At 43.3% G+C, this 26512-nt stretch overlaps 2 protein-coding genes across 4 annotated transcripts in view; one reads left to right on the forward strand and one right to left on the reverse strand.

Annotated features, from left to right (window-relative positions):
• Positions 1 to 3443, forward strand: part of FBXL5 (F-box and leucine rich repeat protein 5) — a 34167-nt gene extending 30724 nt beyond the window's left edge. For both annotated transcript variants that reach the window (XM_090267056.1, XM_090267057.1), the window contains one exon: positions 2649 to 3443. In XM_090267056.1, coding sequence (XP_090123182.1) covers positions 2649 to 2725 — 77 coding nt within the window. In that variant the 3' untranslated portion in view covers positions 2726 to 3443. The remainder of the gene's footprint in view (positions 1 to 2648) is intronic.
• A 3415-nt stretch (positions 3444 to 6858) lies between these two features.
• CC2D2A (coiled-coil and C2 domain containing 2A) overlaps positions 6859 to 26512 on the reverse strand; it is an 83394-nt gene continuing 63740 nt past the window's right edge. The window contains exons 27-35 of one of the 2 annotated variants that reach the window (XM_090267059.1): positions 25301 to 25321; positions 22484 to 22687; positions 17274 to 17363; positions 15388 to 15501; positions 13557 to 13691; positions 12976 to 13098; positions 11713 to 11771; positions 9711 to 9888; positions 6859 to 7162 (exon numbers count right to left, since the gene is read on the reverse strand). In XM_090267059.1, coding sequence (XP_090123185.1) covers positions 6974 to 7162; positions 9711 to 9888; positions 11713 to 11771; positions 12976 to 13098; positions 13557 to 13691; positions 15388 to 15501; positions 17274 to 17363; positions 22484 to 22687; positions 25301 to 25321 — 1113 coding nt within the window. In that variant the 3' untranslated portion in view covers positions 6859 to 6973. The remainder of the gene's footprint in view (positions 7163 to 9710; positions 9889 to 11712; positions 11772 to 12975; positions 13099 to 13556; positions 13692 to 15387; positions 15502 to 17273; positions 17364 to 22483; positions 22688 to 25300; positions 25322 to 26512) is intronic. The other variant, XM_090267060.1, reaches the window with a different exon arrangement.

Here is a 26512-nt window from a genome sequence, read left to right on the forward strand (position 1 = left end):
GGTCAGACACCCGCTCTGTCGCTGATGGGCCCGAGGAGACTGCAGTTCTCATACTATTGCAGTGACTGTTTGTACCCACGGGCTTCCGCCTTCACACTTGAAACCGCTCACGCTCTGTTTACTCTCTTCACTTAGACTCCCAGTGGGTGTTAGAGGGAGGGGCACACTTTCTATCACTGTGAGCTAAACCTTGTTTGGGGATAAATAAGGGGAAGCCGACAGCAGCACCGGGCCGCTGTCTGGCTCATGCAGGGTCCACGCTGTTCCTTTCACCGTTACCCCTGCTCCAGTCCCTTAGCCTCCGAGTGCACGGGGGGTCCCAGGGGGCCAGCGATGCTGGGCCCTCTGTCCTTTGGGATGGGTGGTGAACAGCTGTGTGGTATTTGGCAAGATAGAGCTCCGTAGAGTAGCTTCCTTAACCCTCCGTTGAAGGCTGCCTTTTATTTTCTCCCTTGAAAACCGGGACCTCCTTTTTATTGCTTTCAGTCATTGTTCATGATTTTTTTCCTAGGTCACTGTTGAAGTCACGATAAAGACATTTTGAAGGATTTTAGGGAGTTTTAGTTTGGAGAATCATATGACGTCTCGACGTCTTGTTCCTTTTATTTATAATTTTTTAAATATTTGGAATAGAATTACATACTTAGAAAATAATAATCAGATACGGTTTCGTAAAAACCACCATTCAAGCATTTCATCGCTCGGTGTTCGGGCAGGACAGTTGCGGGGGAGTGGGTCGTGAGGAGAGGCCCTGGGAGGCTGGGTGGGCACAGCGGGGACCCGAGTGGGGGTGGGGGTGGGGGTGGAGCAAGACAAGAGCAGGTAGCGCGGAGAGTGGGTGGTGTTGAAAATGTATTCAAAGGGGAAACCAGGTCAGAGGTTGATAGTAGGGGAAGGGTTTCAGACCATAGGATTTCTTATCAGGCTATTTGTAATCAATACCTGATAATATGTACTAAGAAATTTTATTTTGATTTTGGTTAAGATGAGTAACCTTGTGTCTCATTTTAAGGGAAAATAATCTTAACAAAAATGCTACTTTGTGAATTTGAAATATTTGACACATTTAACTAATCATTTAAAGAATAGATTTAATTTTGGTTAAATAAAAAAATGGGCTTGTGGTAATTCGGTTCTATATTTGAAATAACTTCAGACTTTTAATTGTGGGAAAATTTAAACATATAAACATGGACTGACATAAAGAATGTTTGAGCATCACCGGCTTCAGCGGTTACAAGGCCATGTCCGCTTTCGTGCCCCATCGCCCATTCCCACACCTGCTCCCGCGTCCCGGGCACCACGTCCATCCAAAGTTAGACGTGAGGTGAAGGAAGTGATAAGCTGTTGTCGTTCTACATGTGTTTGTAAAGTTCATTCGTTTCTTTCGTACTTAAGATACATGATCATCTCTGTAGTGAATACATGAACGTTGTGCTTCATTGAGCATCCTAAGAAATTTGCTCTTGTCTTTCGTACCTGCCATTTCAGGGGTGCAAGGGCAGTCAGTGTGCCCTGAGCATTCAGCTGGTATCACCATAGTGGCCTTTTGCAGTGGATCGCTGTTTAAAAAACAAAGCGAAGCTAATTTAAAATGTTTCTGGTTAAGCTACATGTCAATCCAGAGTACTGCAATTTTTCAGTTATAACCCATTTGACATAGTCTGTAATAAAATTACATTTTATGTACTTTTTGTATTATTCTTACATATCACAGTTGCAAGTTTTTTGGTTCTGATTGATGAGTAAAGAACTATTACACTGTTCTTTATTTGTTCATGCTGCAGATATACCGAAAGGCTTCAATATTGTTAAAATATCCCCTTTCACATTTATCTCCCTTTATGAAAACTGATTCATTAAGGGAAATTAACATTTGAATAAGTGCCATGATATCTCTCTTTTTGACATTTTTTAATTCACAGCTATGTTCCCTAATGGTCTTTTATCTAGTGTCTGGGTAGCATAAGGTGACTGGGATAAAATGCAGGCTATTTCACAAATGTTATTACTCTTCTTTGTAATTGAATCACATTTTTTATTATGTCTTAGATGTGTTTATTTAGTTAATCCTCACTGTATACTTAATTCTAGAAGATAATTTCACTTAAGCTACCATATGATTGATTTTGGCTGCAGATGTTACATAAAAATACGACAAACATGTTAAGTCTATGTCTATATAATTTTTAAAATGTCAAATATAATGTTTATTGTATATAATTGCTCAGTGTTGGATTCTTTAGCTGCTCTATTACAGATAAGGCTGTTTTTGCCTTAATTATATTTCTGAGAAGGATGTTCATAGTATAAGAAATGTGTTAAGTTAGCCTGGCAGTCTTGCCTATGGTTATCACCTTCTCTTTTTAGAGTTTTATTTTGTAAGAATGTTGCCAAAATATTATTTCCCTTCTTTCATTTAGCTTTTGGACCATGAAGGATGCGTTAGTTAAAGTCAAGCTATTGGCAGTGTTTGTGCCTGAATAATGTTTTATACACCCATTGTGAGATTTTACTTCTATGTTATAAATGCATTACTGGTAAAAAAAAAAAAAAAAGTCGGTGTTTTAAGTTCTTTCCTAGGCAAGGTTATGTGAATGCGACTCCCTGAGACATTCCTCCTTTCACACGTGTCTGTTTTCACGCAGGTCCGCATGCCGACACCGCCAGCGGATGCCAGAATCTGCAGTGTGGTTTCCGAGCCTGCTGCCGCTCTGGCGAATGACCCTTGGCCTCTGGCTTTTGTCTACTTCATTTAGCTGAGCAGGCTTCCTTTCATGCACTTTACTTGTGGCACATTTCTTGTGTTAACCGTCCCTTTTTTGAGTGTGACTTGTTTTGGCCCCATTCTTTTCGGCCTCAGAACTCTTAATTTACCAGTGGGTTGTCCAGTGCTGTTTCTCTTGCAAATCATATTTTTGTTTTTAGAGACGGAGTAGGTCCTTTCATAAAAGTAAGGGCAGTTCTATCAGCTTTCTTTTTAATTGAATGCTTTGAAAATAATGTCACTAATGCCTTGCCATTTAAAGTATTTTTTAGATCATTTTGAGTTTTAAAGTCAGTGGGGGTTACTGGTTCTCTTTCTATAGAAACACTGTACCAGGCTTTGCAGGTCTTTTCAAACATACATTTCTGAAGTTTTATTTTCAGAGACTGCACATTTTGGAAACCAATCTCTTTCCCATAATGTTTCCTTTATTTGAAAATTCTCAGAGGGCCAATTCAAACATACCCACGTATAAGATTCTTTACAATTATAGAATAAATTGGCTTCTTGGTGGTAGCTCAGTGGGCTGGCAAGGCACCAGTTTATTTGTGTTTGCTCCTTCATAGAACCCCCAGTTCCTGCCGCGGCCCCTAAATTGTCAAATTTGAGAAGGATTTTTTAAAATTCCACAGTCATTTGAAGAAATGTATAAATAAAATCTACTTTGAGGACTTTACCAAGTAATTTCTTTTGTGTTTTGATTTTATTATAAATCTCAATGCAGGTTTACTTTAGTGTGAAATAGGACTAAATATTTTAGCTCCTGTGAAGTCATGACCTTGATAAATAGTTTTAGACAGGTACCTAACTTTGTTGAGCTGAATTGTCTTTTTGAACTTAATTGTGCAGTAGCCAGAATCTGACTTTGTAAGCTTCGTTGCTGTGTCAAAAGGTAATGGGAGTGGAGGCCTGCTATTCAGAAAGGTGCACATTGAGTCAGTTTTATTCAATGCTGTGTATAATTTTATGTCATGAAGAAGAGAGTAGCGGGCGGCAAGCCATCAAAATACATGCATGGCTGTGAAGAGGAAGCAGTCTTGCGGCCTTGTTACTTGTCCCAGGTATTGTTTGTTTGTTTTATTGAGGATAGGAGTAGGAGAGATGCCAATTATAGGGTGACGTGTTTCAGTTCACGCAGAGAGAACATGTGACCTTTAGACTTGTCCAAAGGTGAAGAAGGATCATTTGATGGGCACATAGGTAAGGACAAGGCACACATGCTTATTTCAGTAACTTTTGAATTACACACTCTAAGGGAAGATCCCCTCCAAAAGACAGGTATCTAATGACTCTGAGATCTTACCTTTCTCTAAGGGTTCTCTCATTTTGATTCCACTCTGTTAACATTTGCAAAATAAATGAAGGCAGCCCCTTCGTGGCTTGCAGGGCAACTGTGTAAGCAGACCACCTTATTCTTTGAGTTACAGCTCTTCGACTTAATAGTCACTTACGTCTTTTGTGGGTCTGCTGAGCCTTGCCTTGCCCTTGAAAGTCTGGCCTAAGCGTGAAGGGAAGAACTCCTTCTCGATTCCCTAGGAGAACTTGAAAGGGAACCCGAGCTTCCTGAACAGTTAGTTACAGGGTCTGAAGTCTTTTGTAAGGTTGAGTCTTTTGTAGTTACTGTAATTTTATTTATCTAAATGTTTAATAAAGTTTATTTGAAAAGTTGACATAAGGGGCTATTTCAGGAAAACTGCTACAAGAACAACTTTGCGGCGAGTGCCATCCAGTCCTGTGCTTCGTCTTACCTGTAGTTACGTGAGCTGCGTGGGAAAATGACTCATCTAGGACCGTGCTCTGGGTCATCAAGGGAAGATTCAACTCTTACCTCCCGTAGAATCAGAAGACAGCATAATATGTTGGGTGGAAAATTATGATAATACTTGTGTAAAAAAACGATTAAATGGTGTTTCAGGACGTGGCTCTAAATGTTATCCTTTTAAATTAATTAATTTGAGCAGCTCATTTCCCCAGGGTTCCAGGTAATTGAGGTGCCTCCCTTTTGCTCTGCCCTGTGCTGCTTGGTGTTAGCAAACTGTTAAATAGGACGTGGTAGGCTTGACCCAAACGGACTTCGCCGTCAGCACTTGTCACGTGGAAACTTTTTCTACTGCCCGCCTTCCCTCCAATTGCTTGGGGAGAGGGCATAATCTACACTTCTATACATTATCGCAGTTTCATTATTAACCTAAGGAGATGGTTACTATTTAATGATACACTATATTCTTGGTTTAAATTTATCTTTGGTTCTGTGATTGGTTTCATTAACTATTGAAACTGTTCATTCTTAGAATAAAGGGTGACAGTTAATGTCAAATGCCTTGTAATTCCTGACAGATGTCCGGCGTTCAGTGCTGGGCAGTGTCCTAGGTACAGTGGGCCATGGAAACTTGGGTTTCAACCCTGTGGCTTCACTTATCCATGGGTTTTTTTTTTTCAATCAGTACCTCTCAGTTGGGAGTCTGGATGCAGAAGGCCAACTGTATACATTGATCTACGCTGTTTTACATGGGGGCTTGAACATATGTGGACTTTGGCATTTGGGGGGTGGGGCTCCTGGAAGCAGCCCCCCGTGGGTACTGAGGGATAACCAAGCTTCCTGGGAGTCAGAAGTTACATGCAAACTTCTCTTGGGGCGTTGGTGCCGTGTGTTGTTCAAGGGCCTGCTGTCCTTCACATGGACCGGCTTGTTGAATCATGACAGCGATGTGATGAAGCAGGTAATGTACTCATCACGGTCTTTACATGGGGCACATAAGTAGCAGGTTAAGTAACTCGTCCACAAATCCCCAGCTCTTAAGGGGCAGAACTGTGATTTCTCTATAGAGTTCATGTTCTTCACCACGATGCCATTCTGTCTGTATGTCGTTACAATGATAATGACTGTTAAGGGGCAACCCTCGAACTGTCCCTTTAAGGGTTCACAGGAGAGGTACCAGAGGCATATAAAAGGCACAGGGGAGTATGGCTGAAAGTTCAAGGTTTTCCCTAATTTGGTCCCTCTGTCCTTGTTTTGTTTTCAAGTGAGATCCTATTCCAGGTACATCAGTTGTTCTCAACTGGAGGCACTTTATGGCACAAAGGACATCAGGCAACATCTGGAAACATCTTTGGTTGTCACCACGTGGCAGAGGGGAAGGATGTAACGAGTCCGGTGGGAGGAGGCAGGCCCTGGATGCTGCCGAACATCTTACAATGCACAGGATGGACCCCCACCCCCACCGCCCCCCAGGACATACTCCATGGCCCAGAGTGTCAGGGCGCCTGTTGAGAAATCCTACTTTGCCTTCCGATGTTGTGTGTATGTTCACGTCAGCACACGGTTAGATCCTCTTCAGTAGCTTGGTACGATACTATGTGTCTTAGTCAGTTTGGGCTGCTCTGACAACCCACGGACTGAGTGGCCCAGGCAACACATTCATTTCTCACAGTTCTGGAGGCTGGGACATCCAGGGGCAAGATGCTGGCCAGTCTGGTTTCTGGTGAGGGCTCTCACTCCGGGTTGCAGAGAGCCAGTCTCCATGTCATATCCACACGTGGCCTAGGGAGGAAGCCAGCTCTCTCCTGTCTCTTACGGGGGCACTTACCCATCTTAGGGGCTCTACTCTCATGACCCACTTCCCTCCCAAAGGCCTCATCTCCAAATACGGTTTACAAAGGTATTGATTGAAATGACCACTTCCCAATAGGAATTTGGGGGTGGGGTCAACAGTCTTTCAGTCTGTAGCAATGTCTCAATTTTTTAAACTTTTTCTGAATAAATGTATTTCCCCTTTTCTCCTAAAATACTGGAGTACTTCAGTCAACGGGTGTAGGTGAGTTTGTATATGTGTATGTACGTGTGTACTTGCTTAGTATTTCTGTAGAATATGGTCTATGACATTCAGTATTAAAAATTTTATATTGCAAAGTTGTTCCTCTTCCCCTCAGAAAAGTAGTTTTGCTGGATCTTGAAAGTATGGTTGATGGTCTGCTGTACAGGCAGAGAAGAAGGGCTTCCACGTAGGAAGGGGACTGGAGAGACTGAATTGTAGGGTCTAAGTGGCAGAGACAAGGCAGACTTCTAAATAAAAACACTTCTTTGGCCCAGTTTGAAAACTTTATTTGCAAATATTTTCTTGTGATGCAATTGAGCAATATCACTTAAAAATATTCTCATGTCCTAATTATAGTTCTACATGATATAAAAAGTGTACAATGGAAAAGTTACCTGTTACGTATGAGGGAGGCAACATAGATCCAAACAGACAAAACATTTCTGGGGTACGGGTGGATGTACACAGCTAGAGCAAATTCTACGTTGGGGACATCTATGTTATGTACCCCAGTGCTGTACACAGCTTCAATCAGAGGCTTCAGTTCTGAATAGGGCAGGTGAAGGGGAAATCCGGAGAACTGAAGGGGGAAAAAAAAAAAAGACATTTTAATTCTTAATACGAAGTCTTTCTGGATCTCAAGAGTTATTTAGTTCTGTTTTTCTGTTCAGCTGTATGTTAGCAATACAGAAAATGGAGTGAGGCTAAATTTTTTGTTTTTGTTTTTGGTCGTCGTCAGTTGCTAGCATAGTGACTTGGCGTAGGACCCCTGTTACTCAGCCTCCGCTGTTCCCTTCCCTCTTCCTGATAGCCCCTAGTTTGCACAGTAACCCATGTAACTTTGGGGGCCTGGATGAAGCTAGCAATTGCATCCTACCCCCTCCTGGCCATATTGATGACAGGGATGGGCATGTGATCAAAGTGAGTTTCAGGAAACTCAACTAGGAACGCAGCACTCGAGACCCCTCCTGCTCCGGCGGCACGCGTGCCTGTGCAGTAGAGTCCCGCCTGGGACTGTCGCAGCCTTCTGCCCAGGATCGCGCGAAGAGCCAGCTCGCGGGGGCTGCCATCACATGGACGAGGGCGAGAGGTGCTCACCGCTAACTTTTACTGAATAAGCCAATAGCTTATTTTCACTGCTCAAGGCTGTTGGAACTAAGTTTTCTGTCACTTGAGAACATCCTGGCTGAAAACCTGACCTTAAAAGGATATGTTTAAGTCAGTGGATAGAATTCGTCGTCGTCGGCAGCCGTCCGTCTGGAGAGACGATGGTGTAGCTTCCCAAGAGTCTATCTGCACCGCCGAGAATGGCTGTGCAGTCCGACTCGGGAGTGACACGGTATCTGTCTCCTCCCGTGTTGAATCGACATCTTGCGATGACGCTGGAGTGTCCTCTCCAGTGAAGCTGAAGCTACAGAGCCTGGGCAGGGTGATATGGAGGGTCTGCTGTTGCCCATGCAGCAGACCCCCCCTCTCTTCGCAGCTGAAGGGTCCAAGGGAAAGACGGAGTCAATACAGCTTGGCTTCAGGTGCGCCGCAGGAGTTGCCGGTGTTGACTACAACGTCAAACCGCCTTAGGGACTCCGGCTCCGGATTTTCTGTCGGGGTTTACTCCCTTAGCCTTTCCCCTGAAGAGGTATGCCGCAAGGCAGCGGAGGTTTTTTGGAGTCAGAGTTTTCCTTCTCTGATGTGCCCTGACTGGAAGATCGAACCAGCGACACTTAGCTCGCAGGCCGACGCTCAATCCACTGAGCCAAACCAGCCAGGGTGAGCAATGAAAGTAATTAGTATAAAATCATATCCTTTAAAAAAACCTGATTGGAAGTGGTTGGTTTCACCCTTATGCGCAGTTGAGTCTAACATGAATTAGCTAGGTGGGTTCATTTTAATACAATGTATTTTATGTTATTTTCCATAGGATCATTAATTTTTATTTTCATTTTAAAGAGGTGTTTTGCTATTTAATGATATGTTAATTACTGAGCTTTGAACTTAAAAAAAATTTTTAATGTTCACCCAAGGACACTTTTCCTTGCTTTTAGATAAAAGAAGAGAGAGGGGGAGAGAGAGAGAGAGAGAGAGGGAGAGGGAGAGAGAAAGAGAGAGAGAGATGAGAGAAAGAAGCACCAATTAGTTGCCTTCCTTAATGCACCAGGACCTGGAATTGAACCCTCAACCTTTCAGTTACAGGACAATGCTCCAACCAACTGAGCCACCCAGCCAGGGCAAGATTTGAACTTTTAATCACAATTTTTACTCTGTGTTACTTCATCCATATACTCTGTAGAGCAATGTAGGACTTCTTTTAATTTTTAATTTTCAGTTACAGTCTACATTTTATACCATTCTGCACCAGCTCCAGATGCACAGCAAACGTGGCCAGAATTTCACAGACTGGTGCCCCCTGCCACCCCCTGCCACCACAAGCACCCACCTTGGCCCCGTACCCCGTCATCTCAATATAATTACCCATATTCCCCACTCTGTAGCCCCCATTACCTGTGGCTATTCTGCAACTACCAATTCTTTTTTTCTTTTAAACGAATTTTTAGAGAGGAGAAAGGAGGGAGAAGGAGAGGGAGAGAAATATCCATGTGTGGTTGCCTTCCAAAGGCCCCCAACTGGGGACCTGGCCTTCAATCCAGGCCTGTGCCCTGACTGGGAATCGAACTGGCGACCCTTTGGTTCTCAGGCCGACACTCAATCCACTGAGCTGCCCCAGCCAGGGCTGGAACTACCAATTTCTACTGCTTAATCCCTTCACCTTTTTCACTCAACCCCCCAAGCCCCTTCCCCTCTGACAGCTGTCAGTCTGTTCTCTGTGTCTATGAATCTTTCTATTTAGGTCACTAGATTCTACGTGAAATCATATGGTATTGGTCTCTCTCTGACTTTTTTCACTCAGGGTAATAACCTGTAGGTCCATCCATGCTATTGCAGAAGTGAGATTTCCTTTTCTTACAGCTGAGTAGTATTTCATTATGTAAATGCACCGCAGCTTTTTTTATCCACTCATTCCTGATGGGCCCATGTAGGAATTTTTATGCCAAAAACCCATTCTGGAGCAATTCGCCATTCGAAACAAGGAAGTCGGCCCGCAGGCTCACTTGAGAGGCGCGTGTGCTTACCCTGTAGTCCCCCAGCTGCTTCAGCAGCTCGGCCCTGTGATCGTCTTCCACGTCCTCTCCCCGCCGGGCCTCTAACAGAGGCAGGAAGTGGCGCAGCGTGGACGTGCAGTACCTGTTCCACCGCGTCAGCTGCCGTGGCCTCCAGGCCATGATTTTTTCTTTTAGTATTTTCTCAACCCTGTTAATACAAAAAAATCAACTTTTATCTATCTATTTATCTATCTATCTATCTATCTATCCATCTATCCATCCATCCATCCATCCATCCATCTATCTATCTTATCTATTTAGCTGATTTGACTTTTCCCTTAGAAACCCAGCATGCATGCAGTGGGGACTCCGGGGCTTAAGTACATGACCACACTTTTCTCCGTGGCATTGCCCTTCATTAGGCACAGTTGGGGCCTGATAACGGGCTAATCCCTGAGGCTTCAGAAATGAACACGAGTGGCCCTGGCCCTTAAAGCTGGATGTGGTGGGGATGGGAAACAGACCCCTGCGCAGAGGGGACAGGTGGGCCGAAGGGCCGGAACAGGTGCTTGAAGCCGCACACACAAGACGGAGCACTGAATAACGGGGAGAGCTGAATTCAGCGCAGTCAGCGAAAGGTGTCTGATCATGAAGTGTTTCCTCGCTTTGTGCGTCCGTGACGTACATGCAGACAAATGAGACCCAGGCGCACGGGGTGGGGTTTGTGCCGACAGCTTCAAACAGGCTGCGAGTGCCGCGCGTTGATTGCTTCCCCACGTGCCTTCTATTCGTGAAGATTATTTTTCTGAATTGCCCTAAAACTGCTTTAAAATATCCATCATCGTTGCAGCTTAAGTTCTGATGATCTTACTTTACAGTTAATATGATGGGTATTTGGTCCAAAGGATGTGAAGTGGAAACACAGAATGAAAGGAAATAGGGACCCCTTACTGAACCCTTATTCACCAGATACTGCGCTAGTGCTTTTTATGCATTTTTATTTAACCCGAACAATAACCCTCGAGGTCGGGGAATATTGTCCCAGTTTTGAGCTAGGATAAATGACTTGGGGAGGGCAGGGGAGCTGGGACTTTAATTGAGGCCCTGCCATTTCTAAAGCCTCGTGTGCATCTCTAACCAAACACATGTGGGGGCCCAGCCAGCCTCCTGCTGCTCAGTATCTCTACGATCCCCTTCTTTTTTGGCACAAAATAAGTATCTTTGTGTTGGGTTTCAAGGTGGTCTGAGCAAGAATTGCCTGGCACTTCTCATCAGTATGGGAGAAACAGATGATGTGAGTCTAATCAATAGTATCCTGAAGCTCTTAGAAGAGAGAAAGAATAGTTTAGCTAGGTGGGAATCCCAAATAAAGCTTTATTTGAATTTGAAGTTGAGAGTGAATCGGTGTTTCCCAGTAGGAATACCTTAACCCGGGCCATGCTTAGTCTTGTGTAATTTGACGTGACGCTCTTCCCAGAGCCTGATGCAGAAGAAGAGGCACATTGGCTCTGCAGCCGGCGCTGGCGGGGCTCGGCGCCTCCCTTAACACTTAGCAGGTGCGTGGCCCGCGCTGAGCCTCAGCCTCCACATTTGTCAAACTGGGAGAATAGGTTCTGTATCGCAGGGCTTTAAGGATTATTATAGGGACGCAAACAGGTACAGACTCTCTGTTCTAGCTTTATACACTAGTTAAAGCTCAGTAAACCACTAATTGGACGACGAGGCATGTGTAAGCTGAAGATTATACGTCTGAACAAGACGCCTAAAAACGTGATGTTGAACTCTAATCCGAGGCAGACTTTTTGGAGACCTGCCTGGCACTGCTGGAGTTCTTGCTTGTCCCCCACTATGCTGATGCTAAAATCTCCTTCTGAGCCATGGGATTTAGAGATCACATCTGTGCTTAGGGTCTGTAAACATGAATTAAAATTTAATTGCCCAAATTATTTCACGTTGCTCCAGGCTGCGGATTGTCCAGTTTGGAATTACACTCCTAGTGACAGAGCACACGTGACTTAATGTATCACATGACCTGTCTTGTAGCTCAGCTGCCGCCGCTTCATCTGTGCCCTGGTACATCAGCTCTTCTGGCTGCAAAAGAGGAGGGTAGTTCAGCAATTCTAGAAATCATTTGCACCCAATTTGAATAGCTACAAATCCATTTCTAAACCTTCTTAATTTATGAAATCTTAGACATTCAATTAGATATAGGGAATGATGTAATCCATGCCAATGTACCTACGGCCCATCTTAAGTAAAACATCACAGATAAATTACGTGATGCTTGTAGTTCTTCCTCAGTTTCCCTTCTCTCTCCTCACAGAAGTAACCATGACCTGAACTCGTTTTCTAGCACTTTCATTCAACATGCATAAAGTACCTACTGTGTGTCAGACAGACATTTTCATATGTGATGGGCATACAGCAGTGAATAAAAATCCCTGCTCCCATGGTATTTATTATAGTCAGTGGAGACAGGCCACTTAATAAAATGTGTTTATAACTTTACTACAGACATATATTCCTAAACAATATACTGTATGTTTTCTACACTTATGCAATAATTTTATATGAAGAATATTGCTTTTTCGCTCTTAACACTATATTTAGAAATAATAGCAAACATCTTTAGAGTGCTACTAAAATTAATATCGATTTGTTTGTGTGGCAACTATAGAATACTCTGTTATGTCCTGTAACTTATCCCTAGTCTGTTCCAATTCTTAGGCTATTACAAACATTGTTCCTATGAAAAATCTTGTATATGTCACCTTGTACACATGGGAGGATTTCTCTAGGACAGTGTTTTTTTAATCTTTCTTTTTTTAAGTTTGATCACAGTGAAAAATATATTTTATGTTACACACCCAGTATATACCTATCTATCTAGCTCTCAAAGAGCAGTGGTAGTAAACAATTTTTAGGCTTACTACTTGAAATCTACTGCCAGGTCCCCTGTATATTAATTTTATGAGTAGATCATGCTATGAAATTAATTTAGTGAGTTGACATCAGAATTTAAAAAATTATATAGAATATATTTTGTGATATCTTTTATGTCCCTGAACTTCTTATGTCAAAATGTTTTCTTTCACGTGTGTGTTTACCGGTTCCTGGTGTGATGGTTATTTCTTATTGTGAATCAGGCTCAGCTAAGTTTGAAAAATAATTTTTATTTTAAACAAAATACTTAGGAGTAGAATTAAGGGTCAAAAAATATCTGGCTACCCCGTACAGTGACTTCAAATTATTTCCTTTCTTTGTCTGCATTTAATTGTTATTAATAGAATTGTACCTGGACACTGGAAAGGCCAGGGTATGGAAGGCTTCTTGAAAAGAAAGATTTCCAAAGCTTGGGCTTGGTGATGTCAAAATTTATCCTTAGTGGGGAATCATGTCGTTGAACATTAAACCAAATCTAAAAAAGACAAGACTCAATTAGTACATATGTGTGTGCACATGTGCAGCTATGTATGGAGAGGCAGCTCCCTGCTTTATCCAGTACCTTTCATAATTAAATGGCTCCCCAGACTGGGTGCAGCCAGAATCACTTGCTGGTACCCGGGAATCTCTCTTTAAAAAAAAGAAAGGACAAAACTCAGTTTTCTCAGGTGATAACTCAAAGTGCTAAGAGTTGGGCATTGTAAACTCTGTTTTGGAAGAGAAAACCAAGGATGGAGCCAGGACACAAACTCAGATCCTGTGAATCTTTAACGTCATTCTGCTTCTTTACAAGTCAGGTGACAAGTTCAACCAAAGCTTGATTATTTAGGACAATTGTGTAACTGTGCTGGACACTACATTACTTTAAGTGGTTATATATTTACATAAAAGTTTTGGATACATATTTATTTAAGAGGAGATGTCAATACTTACATTATCGGGACCTATTAAACAGCCCACACTTTTTAACGGACAGAATGTATCAAATTGTCCATAAAAATGTCCACTGCAGGGATTCCATATTAAGTAGTGACTTTGCTCTCGCGTTAGCACGTAGGCAGTGGGGCCCTGGAGGAGAAGAGCCATTAAAAGAGCTTCCAACTAATTATGCAATTAAGGTCAAGGGTACTTTGTAGAAATAATTGACCCTTTTAGCTAGACTCCTAAAATCTAAAATCCATGGCTAACGGTAAAAATGAGTTTGAAGTTCTAGGTTGCGCTGGATTTAAGAAATACAATCAATGTTTACTTTTGCAGAATTCTTGCATCTGCTACTGGCGCGGTTCAGTGAACCAAGGGGGCAGTAGCTGTGTTGTGCAACCAACATACAGTAGCTTCGGGTTGGCTGGAGAACCGTTATTTATGGAAACAAGTGCTGCATTTTCCTTTTTAAAAAGAGCAACGCTGCCTTTCAAGTATTTAGAAGGCTGATTACGTTTGAATACTGCCTGTTTCTAACATAGTCAGTTATACTTGATATACACCTATGATTATGTCAATGCATAGAAGATAATTTGACAAGATACATATCAAACTGTTAACAGTGACTACACCTGGGATTGGGGGCTGGAGCCTGAAGAGGGACTTAACTTTCTGCCTGGAATACGTCTGTGGTCTTGGATCCTTTTTTACAATGAGCATTTATTCATTTTTGCTCGTGTGTGGTTTCACTGCACGCTCAGAGTTGTAAAATGACTTGCTTAGAGTCACAGAGCTCAGGAGGAGTGGGCGGGGCCTGGAACCCAGGCTCTTTGGCTTCCTAGCCCCGTGTTCCTTTCCTTGTACCAGGCTATCTGGATGACACTGGCGGAGAATGAATTAGGATTCAGATAAGATGCTGCCTGCCTAGCAGCAGCCTGTGCTATTTAATTCCTAGAGGATTCCTAGAGCCCTGGAGCCTCTTTTTAAAACACTTTTGGGATAAGCTGCTCCAGTCCACGTGAATTTTCTAAACTTGTACCCAGAACTACAACGAGGCGCCCCAAATGTAGGGATATTTGCAGTGGGCCAGAGAAGCAAATTCTAATAGTTGCTAAGTCTTCCTTCTAAGAAAACAATGATGCAATAGAGCTGTTAACACTCTTTGCCCCTGTGGTCGTCTGCCTTGTTCCCTTGGCTGGTGGGTTAGTAGCAGGGGCCTGTAGAATCAGGAGAGGAAGGAGAGATCGCTGACCTTTCCATACTTCTGATCCCCTCCCCTCCTTCGCTGAATAACACCAGATCACCGAGGGAACCACAGTTCTTAGTACCGTGGGCAGGAGAAGGCTCATACTAAATGGACAGAGCTAGATGGGGCTGTGTGTGAGAAACGGTTCAGATTTGCTGAAAAACCATCTGAAATGTGCAGGGTTTGGTACTTGGGTGGGTCTGCTGCATGGGCAACAGCAGACCCTCCATATCACCCTGCCCAGGCTCTGTAGCTTCAGCTTCACTGGAGAGGACACTCCAGCGTCATCACAAGATGTCGATTCAACACGGGAGGAGACAGATACCGTGTCACTCCCGAGTCGGACTGCACAGCCATTCTCGGCGGTGCAGATAGACTCTTAAGAAGCTACACCATCGTCTCTCGAGACGGACGGCTGCCGACGACGACGACGGTACTCGGGTACCACTGAAAACCATTTCCTGTCTTATCGCTGGTTCTCCCTGCTCTTATGGAATCTCTGGGCCACTGCCTTACAACTCAAAACATAGTTATTAAAATCAGTCCTGTTCATGATCTGGAGCATAACAATGCTGTGAGGCCACCCACGGGTCTTACCTCGGGAATAGCATTGCCCATCACCAGCCAGGCCTTTTTACCCAGGGAGAGAAAGTAATTACAGAGTAAGACTGCGTGTTCTTCTTCATCTCCTGCCAGGAGGTCCAGAAATTTCTGACAAAAAGAAAAGAATTATGTTATGTTACAGTGGCCGATGGCTTCATTCCGGGTTAGCTGTACAGGATTTTTTAAAAGTCGGTGTTAAAATTAGTGCCTTAAAGTATATGACCTATCTTTAAAATCGTTCCCAAACTTTTAATACTATGTTTTAATTAATTTTTTTTTAAAGCACTTTTAGCGGACATGGTGCAATCTCTGACATTGAAGACATGGATTTTTAGAATCAATTAATACTTTGTGGGGGGGGGTGCAAATTAAAAAGTTTTACATTTCATTTTGACTTTATGTATGACAGCTTACTATGTGCCAAACACTTTTTTAAAGTATATTTTTTAAAGTTATCAGTAATTTTAAAATTTTTTATTCATTGATTTTAGAGAGAGGGAGGAAGGGGGGAGAGAGGAACATCGATTTGTTGTTCCAGTTATTCATGCACTCATTGGTTGCTTCTCGTATGTGCCCTGACAGGGGCTCGAACCTGCAACCTTGGAGTAGCAGGATGATGCTCTAACCAAGCGAGTTACCTGGTCAGGGCTAACGTCTGTCTTTTAGAGCAAGTAGGTTCACAGCAAAGTCGGGAAGGAGGTACAGAGATTTCCCATATAACCCCTGCCCCAACACATGCACAGCCTCCCCGTCAACACCTCCCACCAGATAGGCAGGTACCTTTGTTACAATTGATAAACCTGCATTGACACATCATAATCACCCAAAGTTCACATCACGTTTCACTCTTGGTGGTGTACAGTCTGTGGGTTTGGACAAATGTATAATGACATGCATCCATCATTATAGTGTCTTACAGAGTATTTTCCCTGCCCGAAAAGTCATGTGTGCTCCCCCTATTCATATATATCTCCCCCACTCTGCCCCCAAAGGTGTTTTAAACACATTGCATTTAATCCGAGAACAAACCTTTGAGGAGAAGTGGGGGCGCAGAGGGGTGCGGTAATGCCCAGGGGATGGTGGAGCCCGCCAGGCTCTAGAGCAAGCACGTGGACTATTTTTTGTGTATCTTATAGATGCCTCCAGGTGGTGAAAATTTTTATCTGTAAAATTGTCAACGTTATGTTGCCAAAATACGTTGGGGAACAAAAAATTTAAAGTGCACTTCAATTTTTTTGGTTTAGAGCCATCCTTCAAAGGGAGTTCTCACATATATTTTAACTTTATGCAAACCCAGTACATACAACACGAGATCCAGAAACAGAAGGAATACCAGTGACGTGGGTTTGTTCCATCCTACCAGAGGTCCAGCTGGAAATCATGTGGCACATGGCCTGTAAGCTCTTGAGGGCCAAGGCCAGGCTTCTGCCAACGGCCAGAACCTAGTACCATGTCTGATCTGTGGCAGGCAGCCAAGGAACTCATAGTGAATGAATAATGACGTGGCATGCCTTAAAAAGTCTATAAGTTAATTAAGGAATATACAACTTCCAAATGCGATAGAGGATGTAGCTTTGATTTTTTTTAATGAATAAAACTGAGATATCAATAAGGCAATACTAGGAGGGTAAGTCAGCATTAAGACATCTAAAGCGTTTGTTTTTTAATTTATTTGTGCAAATAACTATTTTTTTAAACTGTTGATCTTTGGGCAGATTGATCCAGAAAGAAAATAAAAAAAAATGTCAGAATTCAGCTCAGCCTACTCAACAGATGGCCCAGTAGATTTCTATAATGACTAATGCATGTTGTAATTTAAAATTACGCAAGCCACTTAGCTAACATTCTGAGAAGTGAGTCCGCGAGGAAGAACTACTTACGTCCGATGTGCTCCACAGGTCACAGAGCCCGGCGAACGAGACCGTGTCGGGCAAGAACGGAATCAGTGACACGTACCGAGCCACCAGCTCCTGTGTAGACAAAATTAGCTGTCACAAAATAATTTCTCATAAATCGAAAGCTGGATTCTCAGCCTCCTTTCCTGCAAGAAAGCTTCATGTATCACAAACCTTCCTGCGTACAAAAGGCACCGAGTGCTCACCAAGGGCTTCCCAAGCATTGTATTACCATCGGCCCGGTTAATCCCTGCCAAACGCCCTGGGGAGACGGTCCCGGGTCATTGTCATCACCCATTTTCTGCAGATGAAGAAACAGGCTCCGCTGTCTCTGAAACGTCCTACCGTTTTCCCTCCCCACTTCTTCACTCCGGTATAGCGACACTTGTCACGATCACCCTGTGCTTCCTCTAGCTCCGTCCTGAAGACAGACGTTTCCCCAAGGAGCCCTGCTTCCTTGAGGGGCCAATAGTACTTAGACACCAAGGTCAGGGCACCATTACAGTTATAACTCAGATTTATGTAATTTATAAGAAGGTTGAGCATCTTTTCATATGGCCTTTTATGTTTCCACTTCTGTGAATTTCTATTTTGCATATTCTTAAATTGATAATTTATATTGATGTGCAAAGAGCATCATCAATTGGCTGCCTTTCATATGTCCCCAATGAGGTGTCTGGCCCAAACCCCGGGCCTGTGCCTTTACCAGGAATCGAAACCAGAGACCCTTCCTTTTGCAGGATGATGTCCAACCCACTGCTCCACACCAGTCAGGGCAAGTTCTCGGTTTTAATGTGATTAAATTGATCATTTTTTAAAAAATATTTCATTTATTTATTCTTAGAAGAAGGGGAAAGGAGGGAGAAAGAGAGGGAGAGAAACATCAATGTGTGGTTGCCTCTCACATGCCCCCAACTGGGGACCTGGCCTGCAACCCAGGCATATGGCCTGACTGGGAATCGAACTGGCAACTCCCTGGTTCCCAGGCCAGCGCTTAACCCACTGAACCACACCAGCCAGGGCTATCATTCTTTTTATAGTTTGTGCTTTTTTGTCTTGTTTAAGAAACACTTTCTATCTCAGGTCATATACTCGTAGATAGAAATGCCTTTCATATTTAAGTCTTCAATCTCTCTGCAATTGAATGATGTGAAGGAGGAATTTATTTTTATTTTTTCACGTGAAAAATCAATGATCCTGGTACAATTTATGTAACAGCCCATTCCTCTGTTACTAATCTCCACTGCCAGCTTTGTCATATATCAGGTTTGAGTAGGTCATATTGGAGTGGATCTGTTCTGGAGTGTCTGTTCTCTTTTATTTTCCTCTTAGTTATCCGAGTGTAGATGCCATTGTACCGTAATTACCATGGTCACGTCAGCAGTCAGGGTGTATATGGTCCGGCAAGTCTTCCCACCGAGTTCTTACTCTTCAGGATTGTCTTGGCTATTTTGGGCACTTGGCACCGCCACATAAATTATTAGAATCAGCTCATCAAGTTCCACTAAAAACTGGAAATCTATTTTAACACTTGGTCTTTTAACTGGAAAGCTAATCCCTGAGGTTTGATTGTGATTATTGGTAAATATTTAGACTATTTTCACTACTTTGTTCTGTGCTTTTTTATTTCTTGCAGTTTTTCTCTATATTTTCCCTCTCCCCACTCCCTTCTCTCTCTTTCTCTCTCTCTTTCTCTCTTTCCTTCTTTCTTTCTTCCTTTCTTTTGCTGCTAGTTTGGAAGTTACAGTATTCACTTTTCTTATTTTTTTAAGTGGTTAATGTAAAAACTTCAACATGAAAATTTCACTTGAATTAAAAAGTGACTAAATATCTTTGTCCTCATCTTGGAAAATACTTGTATGAGGGTGTTACATTTTGCAACAGCTTGGGCGCTAAGTGAAATAAGCAGGTCAGATTTCACTTATATGTGGAATCTAATGAGCAAATTCAACTAGCAAACAAAATAGAGACAAACATAGATACAGAGAGCAGACTGGCAGCTGTGGGGGTGGTGGTAGTGAAAAAGATGAAGAGATTAAGCAAAAACAAACGAACAAACACACCCAAACAGACACAGATAATAGCATGGCGACTGCCTGAGGGAAAGGGGGGTGAGGGAGGAGCAGGAGGGCAAAGGGGATAAATTGGAAAACAACTTTACTAATCCTGTCCTGACATATGCATTTTTCTCCAGGATTTTTTATTCTATCCTGATTTTCCACCCACGTTACTACTGTTATTGCTATGAAAACAATGCTTTTTTAGATTTCCTCATAAATCTCCTTTAAAAAAACAAAACCTAACGTTATGTGTTGCATCTAGAATTTTTCTGAGAGTCTTCCTTCTCTTTGAAGTATATTTTTAAGGAATTCCTTAAGTGAGGATCTTCTGGCTGTAAATTCTCCCAATGTTTGTAGGAAAGATAGTTTCACTGGATATAAAGTATTTGTGTGAGGGCTATTTTCTTTCAATCTTTGGAAGATACTCTTCCTTTCCTGGCTTTCATTTGTGCAGCTGAAAAGTCTACTGGTCTAACCACTTTCTTTTGTAGATAATCTGTTTTCTCGTGAGCTGCTTTGCAGATCATTCTTGTCTTTGTAGTTCCCGCTGACATTCCTAGATATTCATTTCTTTTTATTTATCTTGCTCAGGATTTGCTGGGTTTCCTGAATCAGAGGATTGCTGTCAATAATCAAATCTCGAAAATTCTCAGCTCTTTCTCCTTGAATATTGCTTTTCTTCTTTTATACACAGTTTGGTCCTCTTTCCTCCATTCTCTGTGTCTCTTAACTGTTCCTTTATATTTTTTCTATGTCTGTGCTATATACCAAGTAATTTCTTGGTATGTGTATTCCAGTTCACTAATTCTCTCTGCATTTAACTGAATGTAACTTAACTCTGTATTGAACTGTATTGAATGGTTTGCTTAACCTGTTTAATTTTTAACTTTAACTATACAATCTTTTATTTCTACAAGTGTGCTTTTAACACGTGTCTGCCAATTCTGATAGTTGATTGGTCTTTTGTTATATATTCAATTCCCTAGATTTCTGAAACTTATTAAACTTACCTGTTTTACATTCTGAATCGGATCATTCTAATATCTGTCGTCTTTGTGGCCAGATTCTGTAGTTTGTTGTTTCTGCGGACTCTTACCTTCTTCCTAGTGACTGACTTCTTCACCGATGCTTTTATCTGCTCGTGTTGCTTGGAACTTTTTTCTGTGGAAGTTTTTGGAGGCTGAGCTTAAAGGGTGTTCTTCTAGAAGGATTTGTTTGTTTCTGACTGGGACCTAGGGCCATTACCAACAGGGAATACTTCCAATTAAATTTTTGGCTGAAGTTTTGGGGGTGGGGGTGGGGATGGGAGTCATACCGGCCCTGTAAATTCCAGCACTAAATGTGAGTAAATACAGCTTTGCGATGAGGAATTCCCTGAGAGACTATGCCTGCGTTCTCTTCCATCCAGAGTCAGGGCGGAGGCAGGCAGGACTCTCCTGCAGGGCCGGTATTTCCCCTTCAGGAGTCCCAATGGCAGGGGAGCCTCTAGTCAGGCCTTTCCCCTGCTCCAGCCCGCGTGCTCTCTGCTGCCTCGGCCAGGGAAAGCCAGCGCCAGGAATCACGGGGCGCCCTCGGGGCAGACACTCTTTCAAGCCCTCGCCTGTCTGGAATCTTGCTCTGGCTGTTTTCTGTCTCCTCCTATTTCAGCCACGATTTTTAAAATGTTTTACATATTTTGTTAATCAGTCTTGAAGGTTCTGTACTGAGAGAAGTTTTCTGCACTTCTGCTACACCAGAGACAAGAGAAGTCCCTTTATGGTTTTCCAATAAAAATCGATCAATAAAAAATGTAAATGAGGTGTGGAACATGGTTTCTTTAATATACTTATATCTGCGAATAGGTATATTATTATCCTGTTCCTAAATTACTCTATTACTAACTTATTGGCAGCAATTGCTCCCTAACGTGGCCACTCTCGAAAGGCGGTTGGGGTTAGGTGCTCCCGGAGGAGTAGCCGGCGTCACGTCGGTGGCTTCTGCTCCTGCAGAAGGTCGTGACGAGCGTGCGCGCGGCGCTGTGCCCGTGGGGACAGGTGCGCGCGCGCGCGTGGATGTGCTCTGTGGTGATGGCATCCACCCACAGAACTCAAATACTGGAAACCCCTTTTGCTGAATTTGAGTTCAGTGGTGCTTCTTCTTGTCCCTGGCTAGTTTGGCTCAGTGGATTGAGCGTCGGCCTGCGAGCTAAGTGTCGCTGGTTCGATCTTCCAGTCAGGGCACATCAGAGAAGGAAAAGTCTGACTCCAAAAAACCTCCGCTGCCTTGCGGCACACCTCTTCAGGGGAAAGGCTAAGGGAGTAAACCCCGACAGAAAATCCGGAGCCGGAGTCCCTAAGGCGGTTTGACGTTGTAGTCAACACCGGCAACTCCTGCGGCGCACCTGAAGCCAAGCTGTATTGACTCCGTCTTTCCCTTGGACCCTTCAGCTGCGAAGAGAGGGGGGGTCTGCTGCATGGGCAACAGCAGACCCTCCATATCACCCTGCCCAGGCTCTGTAGCTTCAGCTTCACTGGAGAGGACACTCCAGCGTCATCGCAAGATGTCGATTCAACATGGGAGGAGACATATACCGTGTCACTCCCGAGTCGGACTGCACAGCCATTCTCGGCAGTGCAGATAGACTCTTAAGAAGCTACACCATCGTCTCTCGAGACGGACGGCTGCCGATGATGATGATGACGATGATGGTGCTTCTTCTAACATGAAGTATAATACGGAATAGTCACCTTGGTACAGTAGGGTGTGCGCGAGCTCTGAAGTCCGAGGCCCGGGTTCCAACCCTAGCGAAGTTATGGAGAACGCGTAACGAAGACATGTTTATGCGAGACGCCGTGAAGGTGCAGCGCATCACCCAAATATTAACTTTCCAGCACCCCCACACAGTGTCAGGGGAGAGGAAGCACTCAATCATTGTTGAAAGAATGAACCAAGAATTATCGTCCTCTCTGGTACCTTCAAACTTTTCTAAAGAACGTAAGCCTCGTGGTTCTGACAATGTGTTAATCATTACTTTAACCGCGAACGATGTCGCTGTACTTTTTACAGTATACGCTAGGAAATACGATGATTCAGACGGCAGTATATTGAAATTTTAAGACACTTAGGGCCAACCCTGGTTGGCTGTGAAGCACTTACTGCCGTGGCCTGTGCGTTGCCGGGATAAGCGTGCAGCAGCTCCTGGGCAGGGTTCAAAGACTTCAGGTAACGCGTGACGAAGACGCTCTTCCCGCTCACATCCGTCACCGTCGTCAGGCACGGGCGATTTGGAAACTTTAAGGCACATTCAGCTTGAAACTTCTCCGCGGCTTGAAGCAATTTCTCATCTTCCTGAGAATCAAACTGCAAAAAAGAAAGGCCCCACGGAGTTTATACATGGCTGCAGGAGACGCAGTACTGCTTGTTTAGGTCGCCCAGTCGGCGTGCGCTATGGATACATGTGCGCTCCAGGAAGCAGGGTTAAGGGACCCCTTCCGACACCGTCCTGCCCTGGTGTCCCCGAAGCTTTCATTCTATTTATGCCCTTAAAATTAGATGGATTCATTAAATACTTAAAGTCTATTTAAACAGGATGGAAAGAAAGTAGTCAACAGGCAAGCAGCGGTACAGGATTAATGAAATAGCCTATATGAAACTTAAGCTACGATCTGCTAATTCTGATGGATGAGACCAAGCAAGTTTTAGGCTGTGTATTTTGATGTTGATTTTAGATGGAACAAGGGCTCAGAGGTCTGAAATCTCGAATGCAGGGCTTAAGCGACTCATATTAAATGGACAATAAATTTACAGGTGTATATGGATGTATTAAAACGTCTCAAATCCATAATTGATGTAATAAATAATAAGAATGGCTCTCAAGGAAAAAGCAAGCCAAGCTAGGAACGTCAAATGTGTAACAGTTATTTGAAGTGGTTCTCTGATCGGAGATGAGCTACGAGTTCCCAGACTTTTAAAAGTAACTCAAAGCAGATGAAACAGAACAAATTTCAATTGCCTTCCCCCCTCAAGCTATTGCTAAAAATAGCATGAAGACAAACAGTTCTTGAAATGCTTTTATAAGACTTTTGTTGCTCTGTATAAAAATATGTGCATTGTTGCTTATACTTCAAGGGATTTCAAGACAAGCACAAGTAAAATTTCATTAGAGAAATAAATTTTTAAGTAGAATTTATTCTAGGCAGTGCTTGAAAATTTTTTAATGTTGTTTTTATGGCTTTCTTTGCGAGAAGGAAAATGTACCCAGCTTTCCCCCTCATTCTCTGATATCCCTCATCTCTCTTTTGTTTTTTTTTTTAGCATTTAAAAATCACTGATATACGATAAGTTTCTTTTCTCTGTCTTCTCCACAGAGTAAGTTTCCTGAAGTCAGGGATCTTGTTTTGATCTCAGTTTTTATCTCCAGTACCAAGAATACTACCTAGCACAGAGTAAGTGTTTAACAAGTATTGCTGAGTGAATGAAAAATGTCACATTGCTTTTTATGACTTCAACTAGAATTGCAAATACTCTAATTGTTTTTGACTTCTCTTATCTTGGAGCTAGACCATGGCTTCTGTTTCTAATTTGACTTCTGTACCTGAGAAATTTGGGATAGAGGCATCTCCAAAAGCCAGTTTATTATTCTCATGGGATGGCCCCCTGACATTGAAATCTTAACATCACCATCGTAACCACCTACAACTCAGCACGGTGCCAAGACATGGTAGCTACCCAGTGCGTTAATGATGAACATAAATGAATGAAAAGGGTGAGCTTATAAGGCTTTGGTAGGGGTGTATCACAGACTCCTACAGTAGAACTGCCAGGCCAGAAATAATGATAATTTTAGAAAAAATTTTACGAAAAAAAGCACCCAGTGACACTTCATCCCCGTTTCCTTTAAATGCATTCATTCATCCAATTATTTGAAAAATGTTTCTGAGCGTCTACAAGGTTCCAGGTAGGTACTCCAGCTAAATGCATATGAAACAGTCCCCCCAGGGAACTTCTAGTCCAGAGGAGAATGTTAATAAGCACTCAGGTGACCGGAATTTCTATGGGGATACTTATGATGTGCTGAGGGAACACCAAAGAGAGGCAGCTCTAGGCATTGCCCAGAAAGAATAACAATCTCGAATCATGCTAGTGGCCTTCCAAGTTGAAAAAAGTGTGTCAAACTTTTTGTGCCACTTGGACCTGGATGTCCTGTATTGATTTCAGTGCTGCTTGAGAGCAGGGCCCATGTTTGACTCATTCTTGGTTCTTTTCTGCATGGAGCATGTACAAGGTAAACGGTTAATAAGTATCAGTGGTCATTAATACCTTATTTAGGTCACTGGGATGCCATTTCATGGCGTGAACCAGTAATTTAAGGAGTAGCACACTATGCTGGTAATCTAAGTAGTGCCAAGCAAAACCTCCATGTTAAATGAATTCGGGTCATTTAGCATGAAACCAATTAAGGTAGAACTGACAAATTCACAATCTGATTCAACGTGAGATTCGGAAGATTCTTTACTGGCTTGATTCCTTAACCTCCGCGTTAATGTAAACACTTACAGGAAGCTGAATGGGTTTATCCTTCCTTTGAATACCTACCACCTACATTGTGACAGCTCAGCTGATCAGAAATATTTGTCACAGACACACTGCCTTGGTAAGAAGCTGCTCATGAGTGTTATGAACGTGAAAACGCAGGTGGTAGCTCCCAGCATGCAGGTGACATTCAGACCTACGGCTTCCTAGAGTCCAAGCTAAACAAGAATCCTTCTGCCATAATGAAATGGGCCAAAAGACAAAGCTGCGCATTCTTTGTGGGACTACAGATGTCTGTAGTTCACTGCTAAGGGGACACACACACAAATGTCAGGGCCCAGCACATTCCATAAGGTGGCAAAGCACAAACGCAGCTGATGAAAGCCTAGTAACTGCTCACTGATGAATGGTCAAAACACGAATCGTCAAAGCACTTGGTACCTTTTTAAGCATCTCACTCATCTCTCAGAGGCAAGAACAAAAAAAGAGAAACAAGAGGAAGACTTTATTAACAGAAAGAATATTTTCAAAAACTTTTTTTTTTTTTACCAATACAGTATATACAGTAGGGGATGTAAGAATAATAATTTCAAGCTTTGCTACTGAGTTTTTATAAAATTCCATGAGTAAACAAACACCTTTAAAAAAAATCACATGGAATGGCACCATAATGATGGTGGAGAGACTAATCTGCTAATCCTGGAGGTTGCTGTAAGTGGAAAAACAGTTCCAGGTCTGGGTGCCTATTATTTTAAGGGGAGCTGCTCTTCCCTGAAGACACTTAGGCCTGCGAGCTAAGTGTCGCTGGTTCGATCTTCCAGTCAGGGTACATCAGAGAAGGAAAACTCTGACTCCAAAAAACCTCCGCTGCCTTGCGGCATACCTCTTCAGGGGAAAGGCTAAGGGAGTAAACCCCGACAGAAAATCCGGAGCCGGAGTCCCTAAGGCGGTTTGACGTTGTAGTCAACACCGGCAACTCCTGCGGCGCACCTGAACCCAAGCTGTATCGACTCCGTCTTTCCCTTGGACCCTTCAGCTGCGAAGAGAGGGGGGGTCTGCTGCATGGGCAACAGCAGACCCTCCATATTACCCTGCCCAGGCTCTGTAGCTTCAGCGTCATCACAAGATGTCGATTCAACATGGGAGGAGACAGATACCATGTCACTCCCGAGTCGGACTGCACAGCCATTCTCGGCGGTGCAGATAGACTCTTAAGAAGCTACACCATCGTCTCTCGAGACGGACGGCTGCCGACGACGACGGCTCTTCCCTGAATAATGTGCAGGGGGAGCCTGAGAAACATTCCTACCCTCTGTGCATGAGGACATGCCTTCCTTATCAAAAAGCATCCAAGAATCTGGGCTCCTAGGGGGTTCTGAGGCCTTGTTTTTAGAGGTCTAGGAGAAATGCTTCCTACAGCCACAACGGGGCAGTGAAATGCTACCAAAGGCCACAGGGACAGCCTAGTTATCAGCTTCGAGGAGAGAAGGCTGCAAGGCCTGGGAACTCTGTTTCAGAGCCCCGGGGGCCTCTTGAACATTCTGTGATAGGAGGTCACTGCCCCTGGACCAGGCAAGGCGCAGGGAGTCTCCGACTTCCTCCTTTCAGCCACAGCCCCGGACAGGCGGCTTTCACAGGGTTCGGAAGCTCACC

This window comes from Furipterus horrens, unplaced genomic scaffold (genome assembly GCF_987537825.1).
Source record: "Furipterus horrens unplaced genomic scaffold, mFurHor1.1.pri manual_scaffold_2, whole genome shotgun sequence".
NCBI classification, from domain to species: Eukaryota; Metazoa; Chordata; class Mammalia; order Chiroptera; family Furipteridae; genus Furipterus; species Furipterus horrens.